Consider the following 19,262-nt stretch of genomic DNA (forward strand, 5'->3'; position numbering starts at 1 on the left):
CAGGATATCCTCCTCAAGTGTATGATCAGATTAATCAAATAGCCATTAGGGCTTGGAGGTCTCTGCCTAACAAAGGTGAGGTCAGTGGAAATCTTACAAAGATATTACAGGGTCCTATGGAACCCTTTTCAGACTTTGTGGCAAGAATGGTAGAAGCTACAGGAAGAGTGTTTGGGGATCCAGATACTGCTATGCCTTTGATCAAACAGCTGATTTATGAACAGTGTACAAAAGAGTGCAGAGCTGCAATAACTCCATATAAGGGTAAAGGCCTTGAAGTCTGGATGAAAGTCTGTAGGGAGTTAGGGGGTCCACTGACTAATGCTGGACTAGCAGCTGCTGTGATGCAATTAACTAAGAAAGGTGGAGGTTCAGGAGCTTGCTTTAAATGCGGCAAGCAAGGGCATTTGAAAAGGCAATGCCCCGAGGGAGGAAACACTAAAGTCAATAACTTTGCTCCGCGCCCTAAGCAACCTGGCTTATGTCCTAGATGTAGAAAAGGAAATCATTGGGCTAAGGATTGTAGATCAGTAAAAGACATCAGTGGACAGCCTCTTGTTCAGGGGTATGGAGGAGCCCGTCCAAAAAACGAACGATGGGGCCCACGACCCCAGGGCCCACAAATATATGGGGCCATGGAGGATCAGAACCAGGAGCAGAGTCCCGAAACCTGGCCCTCTCTTCGTCATCCGAGGGACCGAGGAGAGCCACTACAGGCTCCGCGGGGCTGGACTTACCCTCCACCACCAGACTCGTATTAACTCTCAGAATGGGAGTCCAGCTTGTTGACACCGATTTTAAGGGACCCCTTGAGCCTGGCACAGTAGGTTTGCTTATAGGAAGATCATCTACAGCATTGAAAGGTTTACGAGTACATCCTGGAGTTATAGATCCTGATTACATGGGTGTAGTAAAGATCATGGTAGAATCTCCTAGAGGGATTACAGCCATTTCTCCTGGAGACAGGATAGCACAGCTACTGCTTTTGCCAAGTTTGCATGACAAGTTTCCAACACAAGCCAGAGAGAGAGGAGAGGGAAACTTTGGCTCCACTGGATCAAACTTAACTTTCCTAGCTTTAGACCTTGATCAACGTCCAACCCTTGAGTTAATAGTGAATGGTAAGAAAATCTTAGGCTTACTAGATTCTGGAGCTGATAAGAGCATCATAGCCACTAAAGATTGGCCCTCTGGCTGGCCTATACAAGTTTCTTCTCAAAGTTTACAAGGTTTAGGCTATGCTAAGGCTCCTGATATGAGTGCTAGACAATTGCCTTGAAAAGATCAGGAAGGGCATTCAGGGACCATACAACCTTATGTGTTAGACTTACCAATTTCATTATGGGGAAGAGACTTGTTAAAGGATATGGGTTTTAAACTCACAAATAAATACTCAGAAACATCTCAAGGTATCATGAAACGAATGGGATACGTTCCAGGCCGAGGCCTCGGGAAACATCTGTAGGGTCGTGCCAGTCTTATTATCCCACAACCAAGACCAAAGAATCTAGGTCTGGGTTTTTCCTAGGGGCCACTGAGGGAGGTATTCCTATTACCTGGAAAACAGAGGAGCCGGTATGGGTTCCTCAGTGGCCACTTTCCTCTGAAAAACTGGAAGCTGCTAAGACTCTAGTGCAGGAGCAGCTGGATCTGGGGCATATAAAAGCCTCTGTATCTCCATGGAATACTCCTATTTTTGTCATTAAGAAAAAATCTGGTAAATGGAGATTGCTTCACGATCTTAGAGCTATTAATCAGCAGATACAAATTATGGGCCCTGTACAACGTGGTCTTCGGGCAATCTCACTGTGGATAGTTGGGATAAGCTTGGAAAAGATCTAGATTTTGCCTGGGCACAGGGAATGCTAAAGCCAGGGACGAGGCCTATTTGGAAAATGGTTCGCAGCTGTCTGGAGGATCAAAGATGCCACAAGGCTGTAAAAGAGGGGCAGGAGGTGGTAGAACAGCTGAAGGAAATAAATAGATGCAAGTCATGGGGCCTATGCAGCATGGTTTACCGTTGCTGTCAGCCCTACCCAATCATGAAGAACGTGATTTGTGATATGTACAGGATAGTGTTAGGTTTGCTTTTACTTTACCTTCTATTCTCCATACCATTATATGAGTGGGTGGTTTTACCCCAGGGTATGGCCAATAGCCCCACTATGTGTCAGCTTTTTGTGTGTCATGCTATTGCTCCTATTAGAGAGAAATACCCTGCTGTGAGATGTGTCCACTATATGGATGACATTCTCTTAACTAGTAAGGAGTTAAAATTGCTACACTTAGCATATGGAGATTGCATTGGATATCCAATCTACCCTTAATGCTCAATTGAAAGGTGACATTATGGTTTTAAATCAACACATTGATCTATTGCAGGAACAATTGGATACTTTATGGTAACTGGCACAGTTGGGATGTGAATGGAGAATGCCTGGTTTATGTTCTAAACAACCTTCATAGTATCTTCTAGGCAACTGGTCTGGGGATTTTGACAGGCTGATGCAGGAGCTGAGACTCTCCATAATGCATGTGAATTCCACCAGGGTCGACATCTCGGTTGCGGAAGGACTGTCTGCGTGGATCACTCAAGCCATGAATCATCTGAAAGAGTGGGCAGGAATGGGTGCCCTGGGAGGAATGCTTATCCTAGTTAGTTTCATAGCGTTATGGTGTATCTGCAGGATGAGGGTCACACAGCAGAGAAGTAATACCATGATTGCACAAGCCTTTAGTTTAGTTAAGGAATGGGCTGGAGTAGGGGTTATGTTTTCCATGATGCTGTTAGCCATTTTTGTTTGCCTGTGGTGCCTATACAGGATCAGGAAGTCACAAAAATCCCAAGCTGTTATGTTGGTACAGGCCTTTGCTGCTGTGGAAGCAGGACAGTCCCCTCAAGCATGGTTATCCATGCTGACAGACAAATAGATGTCTGTCTCGCCCTTGCTGAGTGAGTGATGCGTATCTAAATCAGTCATGCTCAATGACGGGCACCTACCCTCATGCTGAGCGAATAAGCATACATGTGTTCCCTTCAACCTAAGACATGAGCCTGTGAGGGCGACACAGTGACTCTTTGACGGGTAAGATAGGGACACTGGGGTTGAACCTAAGACAGAGATGACTGAAATCTGACAACAGATAGATACTGCTACTCCTATAATATTAAAACAAAAAGGGGGAACTGTAGGGAGCTGCAGAAAACCGCACCCAAAAGATGGCGCCGGTTTCCGCCTTCCGCCAGCCCGACGGCGAGCGCTCTCTGTGGTAAACAACTCCAAATAAGGCAAAGGTCATGTATCCTCTTAATTCTGCTTGGAGACAACCTATCCTGGCGCGCCACGTAGGGTTAGGTGATTGGTAGATGTAGACTATATCAAGCCCCGTCTCCCTCGGCCCGGGGCCGCCGCCATTATACATTGTACAAAGCAAAGAGGTTCCCGATTAAACTGTGTTTGAAGAAGATTCCTCGGTGTGGCGTCTTTCTTGCTGGTCAAGGGTGGACGCCACAATGGCACATGCCTTAATCTCAGCACTCAGGGAGGCAGAAGAAGGTGGATCTCTGCCAACCTGGTATACCAAGTGAGTCCCAGGACAGCCAGGACTGTTTTGTTTTTGCTTTTTCTGACATAAGATGCAGTTTTTTGTTTAATTTTTTTTTCATTTTGCATACTAAGCCCAGTTCCCCCTCCCTCCCCTTCTCCCACCTCCTCACCTTCCTCCCCTGCCACCACCCATCTATTCCTTATAATGGGTAAGGCCTCCCTTGGGGAGTCAACAAAGTCTGGCCTACAAAGTTGAGGCAGGACCAAGCCCTTCTCCCCTGTATCAAGGATGAACAAGGCATTCTGTCACAGGGAATGAGCTCCAAAAAGCCAATTCATAAACCCGGGATAGGTCCTGGCCCCACTGCTAATCCCCCCCAAAAAGATCAAACCACATAAGTGTCACCCACATTCAGAGGCCCTAGTTCAGTTCCATGCAGCTTCCCCAGCTGTCAGTCCAGAGTCTGTGAGCTCCCACTAGCTCAGGTCAGCTGTGTGTGATTTTCCCCATCATGATCTTGACCCACTTTGCTCATATGACCCCTCCTCCCTCTCTTTAACTGAACTCCAGGATTTCAGCCCAGTGCTTGGCTGTGCGTTATTGTGTCTGCTTCCATCAGTTACGAGATGTAGGTTCTATGATGACAATTAGGTAGTCACTAATCTGATTAAAAGGAAAGGCCCGTTCAGGCACCCTATCCACTATTGCTAGGAGTCTTAAATGGGGTTATCCTTGTGGATTCCTGGGAATTTCTCCAGCACCATGTTTCTCCCTAACTCCATAATGACTCCCTCTACTGAGATTTCTCTTTCCTTGCTCTCCCCCTCTGTTCCTCCCTCAAATTGGCCTTCTCAGTCCCTCATGTTCCTATGCCCTCCTTTCTACCCCTCTCCCAATTTACCCAGGAGATCTTAACTATTTCCCCTTCCTGGAGCCCTACTTGTGTGTCCCTCTTAGGGTCCTCCATTTTACCTAGCTTCCCTGGGGTTATTGACTATAGTCTGGTTATGATTTGCTTTATATCTAATATCCACTTATGAGTGAGAACATACCATTTTTGTCTTTCTGGGTCTAGGTTACCTCACTCAGGATGGATTTTTTTTCTATTTCTATTGTATGGAAGAACTTGAGGATTATTGGTATTAGCTCTTTTTTGGAATTCTGGTAGAATTCTGTACTGAACTGTGTAGTCCTGGGCTGTTTTTGATTGGGAGACTTTTGATGATGGCTTCTACTTCCTTGGGGGTTGTAGGTCTTTTTAAATTGTTTATCTGGTCTTGATTTGTTTAATTTTGGTATGTAGTACCTATCCAGAAAGTTTTCCATTTCTTTTAAAATTTTCCAATTTTGTGGAGTACAGGTTTTCAAAGTATGACATGATGATTCTCTGGATTTCCTCAGTGTCTGTTGTCATGACCCCCTTTTCATTTCTGATTTTAATAATTTGATAAAATTCTCTCTCTGCCTTTTGGTTAAGGGTTTGTCCATCTTGTAGATTTTCTCAAAGAACCAACTCTTCGTTTCATTGATTCTTTGTAGTGTTCTCTTTGTTTCTATTTTGTTGATTTCAGCCCTCAATTTGCTTATTTACTGTTGTCTACTTCTCCTGAGTGAGTTTGCTTCTTTTTGTTCTGGAGCTTTCAGGTATGCTGTTAATTCAAAAGTGTGAGATTTCTCCAAGTTGAAGCCATGGTGACTCAATAAGATACAAGGGGTTATTCCAGGTTTCCAGTGGTTTTTTTTATGTTGAGGTTTGATTTGTTACCAAGTATGTGGTCAGTTTTAGAGATGGTTCCAGATGGTTCCATGAGGTGCTGAGAAGAAGGTATATTCTTTTTTGTTTGGGTGAAATGTTCTAAAGATGTCTGTTAAGTTCATTTGATTCATAACATCTGTTAGTTCCCTTATTTCTCTGTTAAATTTCTGTCAGGCAGACCTGTGCATTGGTGAGAGCAGGGTGTGAAGTCTCCCACTATTAATGTGTGAGGTTTGATGTCTGAGTTAAGTTTAATAATGTTTTACAAATGTGGATGCCTTTGTATTTGGAGCATACATGTTTAGAATTGAGACTTCATCTTGATGGATTGTCCCTGTGATGAATATGAAACATCCTTCTCCATCTCTTTTGATTAATTTTAGTTTGAAGTCTATTTTGTTAGATATTAGAATAGCTATACCCACTTGTTTCTTAAGTCCATCCGATTGGAAAATATTCTCCCACCCCTTTACTCTGAAGTAATGTCTGTCTTTGAGGTTGAGGTGGGTTTCTTATTTACATCAGAAGGATGGGTCCTGTTTTTGTATCCATTCTGTTAGCCTGTGTCTTATTATAGGTGAAGTGAGTATTGATATTAAGAGATATGTTGATTCCTGTTACATTTGGTTTTGGCAGTGGTAGTGTTTGTGTGCTCCTTTCTTTGGGTTTTGGTGGTGTGAGCTTATCTGTTGCCTGTGTTTTCATGGGTGTAGCTAACTTCCTTGGGTTGGAGTTTTCCTTCTAGTACTCTCTGTAGGGATGGACTTATGGATAGGTATTGTTTAAATCTGATTTTGTCATGGAATATTTTGTTTTCTCTGTCTGTGGTGATTGAAATCTTTGCTGGGTATAGTAGTCTGGACTGGCATCCATGGTCTCTTAGTGTCTGCAGCACATCTGTCCACGACCTTCTGGATTTGAAAGTCTCCATTGAGAAGTCAGGTGTTATTCTGATCAGTCTGCCTACATATGTTACTTTGCCTTTTTCCTCTGCAGCTCTTAATATTCTTTCTTTATTCGTATGTTTAGTATTTTGATATTATATGCCAGTGGACTTTTTTTGTCCCGTCACTTTGGTGTTCTGTAAGCTTCTTTTACCTTCTTAGGCATCTCCTTCTTTAGGCTAGTAAAGTTTTCTTCTATGATTTTGTTGAATATATTTTCTGTGCCTTTGAGCTGGAATTTTTCTACCCCTATTATTCTTAGGTTTGATCTTTTTTCATGGGGGGCCAGATCTCCTGGATGTTTTTTGCTAAAAATTTGTTGGGTTTAACATTTTCTTTGACTGATTAATCTATTTCCCCTAGTATATATTTAATGCCTGAGATTCCATCTTCAATCTCTTGCATTCTGTTGGTTATGCTTGCATATTTAGTTCCTGATTATTTGTCCAGATTTTACATTTTCAGAATCCCCTCAGTTTGTGTTTTCTTTATTGCCTATATTTCAGTTTTCAAGTCTTGGACTGTTTTCTTCACTTGTTCAATTATTTTCCTTGGTTTCTTTGGCTTTCTTTAGGGGATTTATTGTTTTCATCCCATTTTTGTCTTTTGCTCCATTTCTTTAAGGGAAAATGTCTTGTTACCAAATTCTTCTGTAACTGACTACAGTGATGGAAATGTTTATGTTTGTTTTGGTGTGTGTGTGTGTGTGTGTGTGTGTGTGTGTGTGTGTGTGTTTGTGTTTAGTTTGGCTAAAGTGTGGCTAATGTGACTAAGAAGCTAAATTTTTCATTGTATGTCATTTTAAATAACATGTATTTATTGAGGGGAGTGCACATATGGAAATTAGGGGATAACTTGCAAGAGTCAACTCTCTCCTACCATGTGGGTCCTAGAGATTTAATTCATCATCAATTTTGTTGACAAGGTCCCCTTATCTTCTGAGCCATTGCTCCTGGGAGTATGTAGTTTAATTAACATTTTATAGTTATAAGATGAAACACAGGGCCTCACACATGCAACACAAGGTGTCTAAAATGGCTCATCATCTTGGTCCCATTTAAACTAATTTATATTTAAATAGCTTTACATAACTAGTTGTCTAGTCTAATGCATAGCTCAGCTGTATTAGAAAATTTTCAGGAAGTTAGGTTGCTTAGATACTGGAGTTCCTGTGACCTTTTAGAGCCATGGATGTCCTAGCAATAATTTTGACTGTGTGTTTTCTTTCATTTATTCTGAGCAACTGCTTTCTCAGTAGTTTATGGTGTTGCCTGAATTGATAACATACTGGTGCACTGGTAGTTGACATAGCTTCTCTCATAACTTTATGTCAAGGAATTTTTCAGGTATTAGTAGGTAGTGTGTGAAAAGTACTACAATAAAAGCATATATAGGTAATATGGAGGACAGAGAGAAGAAACCATAACTACATAAAGCAAAGACTTCTCAAAAAAGCAGCTCAATGCTTATTTGCTGCTTGAATTGAAACCTTAAAATAGGAATTTCATATTTTTGCCTCTGCTTTTGCTGTTTTCTATATAAATGAGTTTCCTCAGTTATTTGTAAAAAAATCATGTAAAATATTTTTCTCTTTTTGTTTCATCTTTTTTTCTTTACTTGTAAAATATTTGTCATGGTCAAGCCTTCCCTCCCTCTTTCCTTTGCTTCCTATAAAAGCTCACAGTTGGGTCCCAGAAACATAAGGGGTCCCTATCCTCTTCCCATCTAATGCCTTAACACTTTTTTTCTCATTTAGTGCTCTGTGAAAAGCTGTATCACTGCCTTCCATGTCACCTTTGCCTTTGAGCACGGTCTAGAAATGAAGACCATCCTAGATGAGGGTGATGAAGTAAAGTTCAAGTCATTTTGCCTCAAGCATAGCCAAAACAAGCCAAAAGTTGGGGAAGCTGAGTACAACCACCACAGAGTTGCTGAGCAGAGCCAGGCAAAAAGTGAGAAAACCAGCCTGCGGGCATAGAAACTTTGTGAACTAGAAGAAGAATTCTACACCTTGGTCCAGGTAGATGATGTTGCCAAAGAGCTGGGGCTATCTGCGTTAACTGTCGACTTTATCTATAACTACTGGAAACTGAAGTGCAAACACAACTTCAATAAGCCATTAATTCCTCCAAAAGAAGAGGAAGAACATGTCTTGGTACAGCCAAAAGAAGAAAGCATTCATAGTTGTATGAGAATGTTTATGCACCTGAGGCAGGACCTAGAGAGGGTAAGGTGACCAGCTCTACTGTCTACATAGAGATAGGAGATACCACTTCCAATTTTAAAATGACAGCCCCATTGTATAGTGTAAGCTTGTGTTCTTCCTTATCATCTGAGTTCTCTGTGGTCCCAGACATTGGGTTCTGTTTAAATTTTGACATGTGAATGGAAAGACCTCATGTATTTGCTCTATGAACTTTGACTTTGAACTTATTATTCTCAGTTTATTTACTTTTTAATTCACTGTCAAGTCTAAAATGTCTCAGCTATATTTTACTAACATATTCCTGAGACTGAAGCCTGATGAGTGAATTTTGTTCAGAAAAGCACTGTCTTAGTTTTTCAGACTGAGCACCATGGACATCTTGAGCTGAGTAGTTGTTTATTGTGGAGTACTGACCTTTGTTGTGACAAGATAGGATGTTTAGCATCATCAGTTATTTCTGCCCACTATATACCAGTCCTCTTATACACTTGGTTCTGGCAAACAAAATTGTTTTCCAAATTTACCAGATTCCTCCTAGGGGTTAAAATCATCTCTGATTGACAGCCACTTCACCAGGTAATTTAACTCATGATGTATTCTTTGGATAAATGAAGTGCTATAAAAATTCAAAGAAAAGTTAGGTGCTGTATTTACCCTAGGAAATTCCATAATTGTCTAATTTCTAGAAACAAATAAGGCCTGGTGGTACAGATGCCAAGTGCTATCATTCATACTAAGGTATAGATAGGGAAGGCTAAACTATGATTCTATTATCTTCTTAGCTGGACTGTATATGTAAATATTGATCCAGTTAAATTGTAGACTAGAGAATAGGTTTTAGAGGGAAGCTTGAAGCACTTGCTTTTAGAGCAGATTGGTATGGGAACCATGTCCCCATGATTGTCATGCTGTAGTAATTCCTTTGATTTGGGTTGTGGTCTGTGGCCCTTGGATCTTGTCTTCACTCCTTACTCCCTCAGCCATAAGAACTCAGTGACCTTCAAAATAACTGAACAATTTCAACTGTAAAGTTGCTTAATATAACAAACATCTTTATTTGCTGGGGATTGGGCTTGCAGGTCGGAAATCTATGCTATATAATAAGCAGGCAAGAGAAGCTGAAACTGTCACACACCAAAGTGCAGGAACAGATCTTTGGTTTGCAAGTTCAGCTTATCAAACAAGAAGTTACAGAAGGTAACAACCTGTGTGTTAAAATTGTCCTAGCATATATAAACTCTGATTATATCCATTTTTACAATTTAGTTAAATTGCTTCATTTGCTTCAGTCTAACCTGATAATTATGTAGCCTATTTAACTGTCAACTTTCAATATGAGAAATTAATTCCTGGGTAGAAACCCCCCTCCCAGAAAAAAATGGAAGGAAGGAAAAGAAATTCCAGGATAGGAGTAAAGGAGCAGTTGGAAGTCTAAAGCAGATAATCTAGTAATTATAGCCATGAAAGTGTTTTCTAATTATCAAATTCACTTCTAAAATCAAGAAGCTAGCACCAAAGCCTAGAGGGTTCCTCATCTTAAAGGTCATCTGTTAAAATAAATCCCCAGCCAGGAGTTAAAAGAGATACATTTCACCGGGCGTTGGTGGTGCACACATTTAGTCCCAGCCCTTGGGAGGCAGAGGCAGGCAGATCTCTGTGATTTCAAGGCCAGCCTGATCTCCAGAGCGAGTTCCAGGATAGGCTCCAAAGCTACACAGAGAAACCCTGTTCGAAAAACCAAAAAAAGATATATATTTCTAATCTTTTGAAATATTCACTAATATTTATTGAGAACATACTAGGGCAGTAGTTTTCACCCTTGAGGGTCAGATGACCTTTTCTCACAGATCGCCTAAGACCATTGGAAAACACAGCTATTGCATCTCGATTCATAACAATAACAAAATTACAGTTATGAAGTAGTAACGAAACAATTTTGTTGTTAGGGAGCCATTAAACATGAGAAACTGTATTAAAGGGTTGCAGATTAGGAAGGTTGAGAACCACTGTACTAGGGACTAACACTAAACTAGAAGATAGAGCAGTCAACAGAGAATCCCTGCATTGCCCACTTGATGAGAGAGATAGGTGATAATAATTACAGTACCCAAAGTATAACCTTGGCTAGAATTATGACAGTCATATACAGTGATACTTTCCTATGTTTCTTTTAATATAGAAATAGGTAGGAGAGGGCTGGAGAGATGGCTCCATGGTTAAGAGCACTGACTGCTTTTCCAGAGGACCTGGTTCAATTCCCAGCACCCATATGGCAGCTAACAGCAACTGTCTGTAACTCCAGGTCTGACACCCTCACAGAGACATACATTCCTGCAAAACAGCAATGCAAATAAAATAATGTTTTTTTGGTTTTTCGAGGTTTCTCTGTGGCTTTGGAGGCTGTCCTGGAACTAGCTATTGTAGACCAGGCCAGTCTCGAATTCACAGAGATCCGCCTGCCTCTGCCTCCTGAGTGCTGGGATTAAAGGTGTGTGCCACCACTGCCTGGCTATAAAAATAATTATTAAAAAGAAAGAAATAGGTGGGAGAACCTGAACACTAAGGGTAACTTGGGCAAAATGTATAGAATCCACACCTGCTAAAAGCCAACCATAAAATAAAAAAAAACATAGAAACAAGATGTCAGGTAGGCATCAAACGCTCCTGGGGTATCTGTGACTACATTGCAGCATGCTAGTATAGCAGGAAGTAGCAGGGATACTCAGCCACAAGATTATCCTGTAACATGACAGTCAAAGCAATAAGAAGTGAAGGACAAGAGGAGTCCCTGTGTGCTGACAAGATTGGACTTAGCCAAGTAGCTTCTGATTATAAGAATATGGCTTACAGCATCAAGAGGTGGCAAGCCCTAGCAGAGATGGAGGCTGTAGTTGTTCAAAATGGACCCTTGGGGAATGCATGGTACCCTTTAGTATATTTGTAAGCCATCCTCTTTATATCTCATTTTTTGAAGTTATATATTGTAAGAATATAATAGGCAAAGGCCAGTTGTAGGGTGACATATTTTAGGTAATTAATACATCCCTGGATAATCCTATATGTTGTGATCGTTTGCTGCTGGCCCTTACCACTATCAAACCTCCCCCAGGGCTAGCAAGATGGCTAAGCAGGTAATAGCATTTGCTTCAAAACCTGGTGGCCTGAGTTTGATCCTTAGGGCCCATGTAAAGATGGAGAGAACTGACTTTATAATGTTATCTGTCTCTACACATATGCTATTGCAAGTGTGCCCATATGTGGATCCAGTAATATTTTTAAATTATCTCATACCTCATAATGATAATTCATAATCAGGATATTATATTTTAAGGGCATAAAATATTTAACCACTCCTTCTAATGCCAAGTTAAAATACCTATGTACCTTTCCCCTACCAAATCTTGTACTGTGTTTCTTCTGAAGTTCTCAATTTGACTTGTTTGGCAATGCCTGGAGAAGAAAGGGGAATAAAATATCTGAAATGTCTTGTGCTTGAGGCACATCTTCAGTCTTGCTCATTACCCATATGCCCAATCATAAACACCCAAAGAATTCATTCCAAACCACTGTGAGTGACTTTTTCTTCCGAGACAGGGTTTCTCTGTGTAGCTTTGGAGCCTGTCTTAGAACTCGCTCTGTACACCAGGCTGGCCTGGAACTCACAGAGATCCGCCTGCCTCTTCCTTTCTAATGCTGAGATTAAAGGTGTGTGCTTCCACCACCTGGCTTTTTTATTTTCTGAGACAGGGTTTCTCTGGAATTCTTTTTAGTAGTGAAAGGTAAGGAAATGTCTAGGGCAAGAGCTCTGTTAGTGAGTCCAATCCCCAGCACTCAGATAAAAAGCCTGTGCGCTGCACACCCTTGTGATGTGAATCCAGTCCTGGTTAGGTGGAGACAAGAGGATCCCAAGAGTTTGCTAATCTAGCCAACTGATAAGCTCCAGGTTCAGTGAAAAACCCTGTCTTAAAATGTAAGTTAGAGGGCAATTGAAGAAAACATCCAGCATCAACCTCTGGCCTCCACATGCATGTACACATGTACAATTGCCCCCACACATACACAAAGAAATGAAAAACATGGAATTTGAGACATAAGACGGAACACACTAGTTGTTGCTATTGTTTTATAGGTTAGGAAAGCAAAGATGTAACTGTTGGGAGCCATGGATAGTGCTTTCTGTGGGACTCTGGGTCCATCCTCTACTGCAACACACTTCAGCAGCTCACCATGGTATACATGCTAATCAAAGACAGGTGCTAATTAGATGTTTGGAACAGTGGGTTCATGAACATATATAGTGATATACATATATGCTAATAATTCAGTCGGTTGTTAAACAAGTCTTTTTGATTTCAGGACTTTCTATGACAAATGCACTAGAGAACTAATTGTTTTACCCACCACCACTAATTACCTTAAAGTTGAAAATGCCTAAATCAACCTCAGAAGACTGCCCAGGCAGCTCCACAGAAACGGAGCACCAACCCTCCTCTCCTGCAGCAGCTCACCTGGTCACAATAAAAGGAGCCCACAGATGCCTGAGGAGCCACTGGACATGAATGTAAAACTATATCCAAGACATCCACTAGAAATCAATAGTAACCGTTTGCCAGCTAGCCGCAGCCATTCTCGAAGTGAAGCCAAGAGTTCCAGTCCTGCTCAGAGAGCTCCATCTGCAGAGTTCTATCGTGGGCAATCATTAGGGAAGCCTCTGGCCCTTCAGGCTGCCCTCCATGGACAGGCTTCTATTGGTAATGGGAAGAGTCGGCCCAGGCTTGCCAGTTCCAATGGACTGGAGGGTAACTGGTCTGGGAATATGTCCCAGAGAGATGATTCAGATGAGATGTTCTGTGACCAGGAGTCCATGCTCAGCTCCCACTTGCCCAGTCAGGGCAACATTAGAAAATCTGGCATAGAACACCTCAGCAGGTCCTTTAAGGAGGCCACCAATACATGGGTGAGGCCCACTGAGGACCTCCAATACTGTGTTAAACCAACTAAGAATGTGAGCTCTAAGGAGCAGTTGTGGGGTAGACAGCTTCTCAGGCGGTCAACAGGAAGAGCTCCATATCAGGAAGCTGATGGGTATTGCCCTGATTTACAGCCAAGTGATTCAGAGGCAGAAGGGGAGGGGAATACAGAAAAAGCAAGGGTAAAGAGAGAAAGTTCTGACAGAGAAAATCCTCATGATTCTGCACGGGAGGGCCATGGGAAAAGCAAGACGTACCCTCATTCCCATACCTCAATGCAAAGGTGATCAGAAACACCTAAGGGTAATACACCCTTTGCCTTTGCCCAACATACTGGGGGAAATTTAAACACCAAAAGCATTCTAGTGTATGTTAGGAGGAATTGCAGGGAAAATAATGGTTTGACATTTTTTAAAAGGTTTCAGGTATAGTTTTATAAGCACATTACAAGAGTTGCAGATTGTCTGGGGTTGCTTTGTTGGAGGCTGCTGGGAACATTTGAGTCCAGAGTATTTGCTCAGTGAGTACTTTAGGACTGCTTTCCGGGTACATTAACACACTGATTAATCTACATGTTAAGAATCTTTGCATTGTTGATGGATAACATGGCAGACAATAAAACTACTTATCTTTTGAAACTATAACATGTGACTCATTAAAGGTTGTGTCTGTAGAAAATTTCTAATTTCATTGGTATCTATAAAACCTCTTCAAGGCAGAGACCAGGAGAGCAGCAGATATTGTCACTTACTATTGTCTTCCTTGCTTCATGCAAGGTTGAGTATATATACTTTATAGTATAAAGGCAATTCTCCTAAGTGTCCAGTGCCTGTTCCTAGACCTGCTTGTTAGGGACACACTCATAACTCTCTTATCTAGTTAACAAGCTAACTTGTGGATAGTGTTTACAAAAGTACTACTTCCAAGGAAAATGCTCTGCTTCTCAAGGCATTTGTGAAGACATCCAGAGCCTTTCCCAAAGTGTGACCTTTCTGGGTTATTTGTACCAGGTCAGGGTTTTTTGTGTTGTTTTCAAATAAGTTTGACTAAAGTTGGCTGACAAATTTGTATACCTGCTTTAATGTTTATAAAATTTTATTGAGGTATAATTAAAATATAGTGTAATGCACAGAGGGTTAAGTATTCTTACCTGCTTTAATTTTGAAACAGATTTTTATTGTCAGACAAATTTGAAAGCATGTGTTTAGCACATGGATATAATTTAGCTTTGTATGAATTTTGAATACAAGGCAATTTCCCCAAGCATAAATGTCGGAGCCATTTTTCAGAACTTGCTTATACCACATTACCAAATAAATGGCCTTGATTAATTTCTAGAGGTAGAGAATTTTGAAGCAGTAGATAAAACAGGCCTGCTTCTCATTTAAGAAAAAGGGGAAAGTAGCTGTTTGTAAAAATGTGAGGCAGACTGTAATTCTCAGTTCCCTTTTCTTCTTAGCCTTAAAATAATATTCTCTTTCTTCTAGTTTGGGAACATATAGAGAGAATTTTCAAACAAGAGGCCATTTTCAATTTCTGAAGTTTCATGCTAGTGAAAGAAGCCAGCTGCAACAGGTGCCAGTGATAGGGCAGTAGCCTTCTATCTAGCCAATGCTGTGGAGCAGTTTGCCTCTAGCCCATTTTTGATCTTAGAACCTTGTTAAAGGCTTCTTTGGAGTTTTGTTGCCTCTCTTTTTAATTCTATACTCGAATTACCCATGTTCCCTCAGTACAGGAGGATGCTAGATAAATACTCTGCCATCAAACTTAAGTGTCTTTCAGCCATTTCAGATTCCTCTGTTGAGAATTCTCTATTTAGTTCTGCACCATACTTTTTAATTTAATTGTTCTTCAACAAATGGTGCTGGTAGAATTGGATTCAAACATGCAGAAAATTGCAGATAGATCCACACCTGTCACCATGCACAAAACTTAAGTGCAAATGGATCAAAGATCTCTCCAAAAATCCAGCCACACTGAATCTTCTAGAAGAGAAAGTGGGAATTACCCTTGAACAAATTGGCACAGGAGACCACTTCCTGAACAATATGCCAGTAGCATAGGCATTGAGGTCTGCAAATAATAAATGGGACCTCCTGAAACTGAGAAGCTTCTGCAAGGCAAAGGAAACAGTCAGTAGGACAAAACAACCACACACAGAATGGGAAAAGATCTTCACCTATCCCACATCTGACAGAGGACTGATTTCCAAAATATATAAGGAGCACAAGAAGCTAGCCACCAAAACACCAAACAATGAAATTAAAAAGTGGTGTGAAGAACTAAATAGAGAATTCTCATCAGAGGAATCGGAAATGGCTGAAAGACACTTAAGAAAGTGCTCAAAATCATTGGCCATCAGAGAAATGCAACTCAAAACAACTCTGAGATATCACCTCACACCTGTCAGAATGGCTAAAATCAAAAACACCAATGACAATCTATGCTGGAGAGGATGTGGAGAAAAAGGAACACTTCTCCATTGCTGGTGGGAGTGTGAACTTGTAAGACCACTCTGGAAATCAGTATGGCAGTTGCTCAGAAAAATGGGAATCAGTCTACCTCAAGATCCAGCCATTCCTCTCTTGGGTATTTAACCAAATAGTGCATGCTCATACAACAAGTACATAGGTTAGACGATGTTCATAGCAGCATTGTTTGTAATAGCCAGAACCTAGAAGCAATTGAAGAATGGATTAAGAAAATGTGGCACAATGGAGTACTACTCAGCAGAAAAAAGCAATGGAATCTTGAAATTCTAAGGCAAATGGATGGAACTAGCAGAAACCATCCTGAGTGAGGTAACCCAGTCACAAAAAGACAAACATGGTGTGTACTCACTCTTATATGAACTTTAGACATAGAGCAAAGGATTACCAGCCTATAATCCTCTTCACCAAAGAAACTAGGAAACATGAAGGACTCTAAGTGATCAATGGTCCCCAGGAATGGAAGTGGCATGACCTCCTGAACTAATTGGGAGCATGAGGGTAGGGGGAGAGGGAGCTGCTACAATAAGAGCAAGAGAAGAGAAGTAGAGGAGAGGAAATGGAGGGGCAGAAATACTGAGTTGGGGGAAGAATAGAGGAGAGAGAGCAGGATGAGAGATACCATATTAGAGGGAGCAACTATAGGTTCTAGAAGAGATCTGGAACCAGGGAGATCTCCAGAGACCTACAAGGATGACATGATCTGACAATCCAGGCAACGGAGTAGAGGATAACCTAAAAGCCCTTCCCCTAAAATGAGATTGATGACTTCTCTTTATGCCATCCTAGAGCCCTCATCCAGTGGACGATGGGAGCAGAGACAGACATCCACAGATATACACTGAGCTGAAATCGGGAATTTAGTTGAAGAGAGGGAGGAATGAAGAGCGAAAGGGTCTGTACCAGGTTAAAGAAACCCACAGAAACAGTGAGTCTGAACAAGGGAGAGCACATCGACCCCAGATGCTGTCTGGGAGACCAGTACAAGACTGATCCAGACCCCTGAACATGGATGTCAATAAGGAGACCTCTGCACTCCAGGGAGCCTCTGGTAATGGATTAGTATTTTTCCCTGGTGCAAGAAGGGACTTTGAGAGCCCATCCCATGTGAAGGCATACACTCTGGCCCTGGACACCTGGGGAAGGGCCCAAGACCAGCACAGGAAGATTTTGTGGACTTTGCATAGCCCCTGTTGAGGGCCCTACCCTGCCTGGGTAGTGGTGGGTGGATGGGGTGGGAGGTAGGCGGGAGGTGGGGGAGGAGGGATGGTGGTGAGGGGAGGGAGAGGGAGAAGGGACTTACATGTGAAACAAGCTTGTTCCTTAACTAGAACTAATAAATAAATTTTCAAATAAGGAGGTTCAGGGATGAAGAATTGAATGTTTAGAAGCACAAATCATCTGGGTATGATGACACATGTCTAGAATCCCAGCATTAAAGGCTGAGGCATAAAGATAATAACTTCTAGGACAGCCTGGGTTGCATAACAAAACCCTGTCTCAAAAAAGCAAAAGCACATATTCACAATTCAGGTCAGTAACAGAAGTCACTGGGAGCCCTTTGTACTTTGCCAAGAAACCATGATTTCAGCAGGCCAGGAATATAAAGACCTTAGGTTCATCATTTGAAATGGCCAGGGACATATATCCTGGATATACCAGGGTGTTGTTTATAATGCTCATTCTACACAGAGCTCTGGGAGTCGGTCATGTGATAAGAGTTATATGGTCTCATGGCAGGACTTTGAGAGGGTAAATGTTTTCCAGTTGTCAAGGGTCATTGAGTAAATAAGTGGTGAAAATCGATAAAAATGATTATTTCTACTTCTGTCTACCTTGCTTGCTTGTTTACAGGTGACTGTTCTGGTAATTCATTCTGAAGAGTAAACTACAAAGTATATCCTGTTACAGTCAACAAAGGCTGTTGGGTTTATAAGACTGTTTACATTTCCAGTGGGAGGTAAACATTTGTCTGTGTTGAAGAAATGTTTAAATGCCCCAATTTTTCCCTGCAAGATCAAAATTCCCAATAGGCTCTCTTGTTTATTTGGTTTTTTATTTGTTTTTCTGTTTTGTAGTGCTGAGAATGGAAACCAGGACTTTAAGCATGCTAGATAAGCTCTCTCCCACTGAGCTGCAAAAGCCCCCCTTCTAACTTTAAGAACTGAAGAAAAGTACACAACAGCAAAAGCACCCATTAACTTGGATGTGGTATTATTTCACAAACTGTATTATGTAACATTTGAATTTCTTGGCAGTTGATGATAATGGTTTTAAAGGGAGGGTTAGTTAATAAATCCCACCTTGGTTCTGGCCCTCCATATAGCCAACTGTGTGACACTCAATTTAGCACTGTTAAAGGAGGCTTCTGGGAGTTCAGTTGATTTTATATCACAAAATGGAAGAAATTGTATGATCTAAAGACTTTGTCTTTGCACTGAAATGGGCAGGTAACTGCACAACCCATTGTGTCTAGTCACTGGTGAATTCCTCCACCTTATGCTTCCAAATACATTTATCATCTTGTTGAGGTGGATTGGGGTGTGAGCATTTTGCAAGGCCTAGCCACCAGGCTCCAAACATCCTTCCCTCCTTCACTATTCCTTCAATTCCCTTCCATTTCAGTTAGGATAAGTGTCAAGTAGCTTAGAAAAAATCTGGAAAGATGAACCTTGAGCGGCTTAAGCTTTGATCATCAAACCTAGTGGCTGGAACTGGGAGAACATTTTCAGAACCACCTTTTGCAGAGTTGTGCAAAGTGTTGAACTGTAATGGAGCTACTTTCCTGAAACACATGTGAAAATCATGGTTACTTTAATCATTTCTCACCTTAAACTCTTAAAAATTGAAATTTAGAAAATTAAAATTACACAGAAGTAATGCCTTCAGCCCTAAAACAATAGAAGATAGATAGATAGATAGATAGATAGATAGATAGATAGATAGATAGATACTGTTTCATGGAGGTATGAATATTAAATGCTTCTTCCTGCTTTGATAAACCTGGCCTTTTTTCCTGAGTTTTTCCTCTTCTACTTTGGAAAACAGAAACTCTAGTTAAATTGTTAAATTCCTTCACATTTCTCTGTCTCTGCATCAGGGTATAGAGGGGTAAAACCAATGAGTGTTCACAAGGCTGCTATTGGCTAAGTCAATACTTTGGCCACTCAGCCTTTTCAGTTACACTTGCTAACTAAATAGTAATGATGGAGCAATGAGAAACAGACCTGCCTGTGTCTCAGAGAATTTTATCCAATGTCTTGCCCTCAAGATCCCCCAAATGGACAGAAATATTTGGGCAAATAATAGAGTTAATAAAGGTTACTTTCAAGACAGTTACATGGGTCC

General features: G+C 41.2%; 1 protein-coding gene across 1 annotated transcript in view; it reads left to right on the forward strand.

The window, feature by feature from the left end:
- The window catches only part of LOC100772221 (protein Jade-3-like), a 98,213-nt gene extending 84,316 nt beyond the window's left edge, over positions 1-13,897 (forward strand). Inside the window, 4 exon segments of the mRNA XM_027433943.2 lie at positions 8,006-8,476; positions 9,535-9,652; positions 12,812-12,949; positions 12,952-13,897. Of these exon segments, the coding sequence (XP_027289744.1) occupies positions 8,006-8,476; positions 9,535-9,652; positions 12,812-12,949; positions 12,952-13,712 (1,488 nt within the window). The 3' untranslated portion in view covers positions 13,713-13,897.
- Positions 13,898-19,262: the final 5,365 nt, after the last annotated feature.

Source organism: Cricetulus griseus, chromosome X (assembly GCF_003668045.3).
Source record: "Cricetulus griseus strain 17A/GY chromosome X, alternate assembly CriGri-PICRH-1.0, whole genome shotgun sequence".
Taxonomy (NCBI): Eukaryota; Metazoa; Chordata; class Mammalia; order Rodentia; family Cricetidae; genus Cricetulus; species Cricetulus griseus.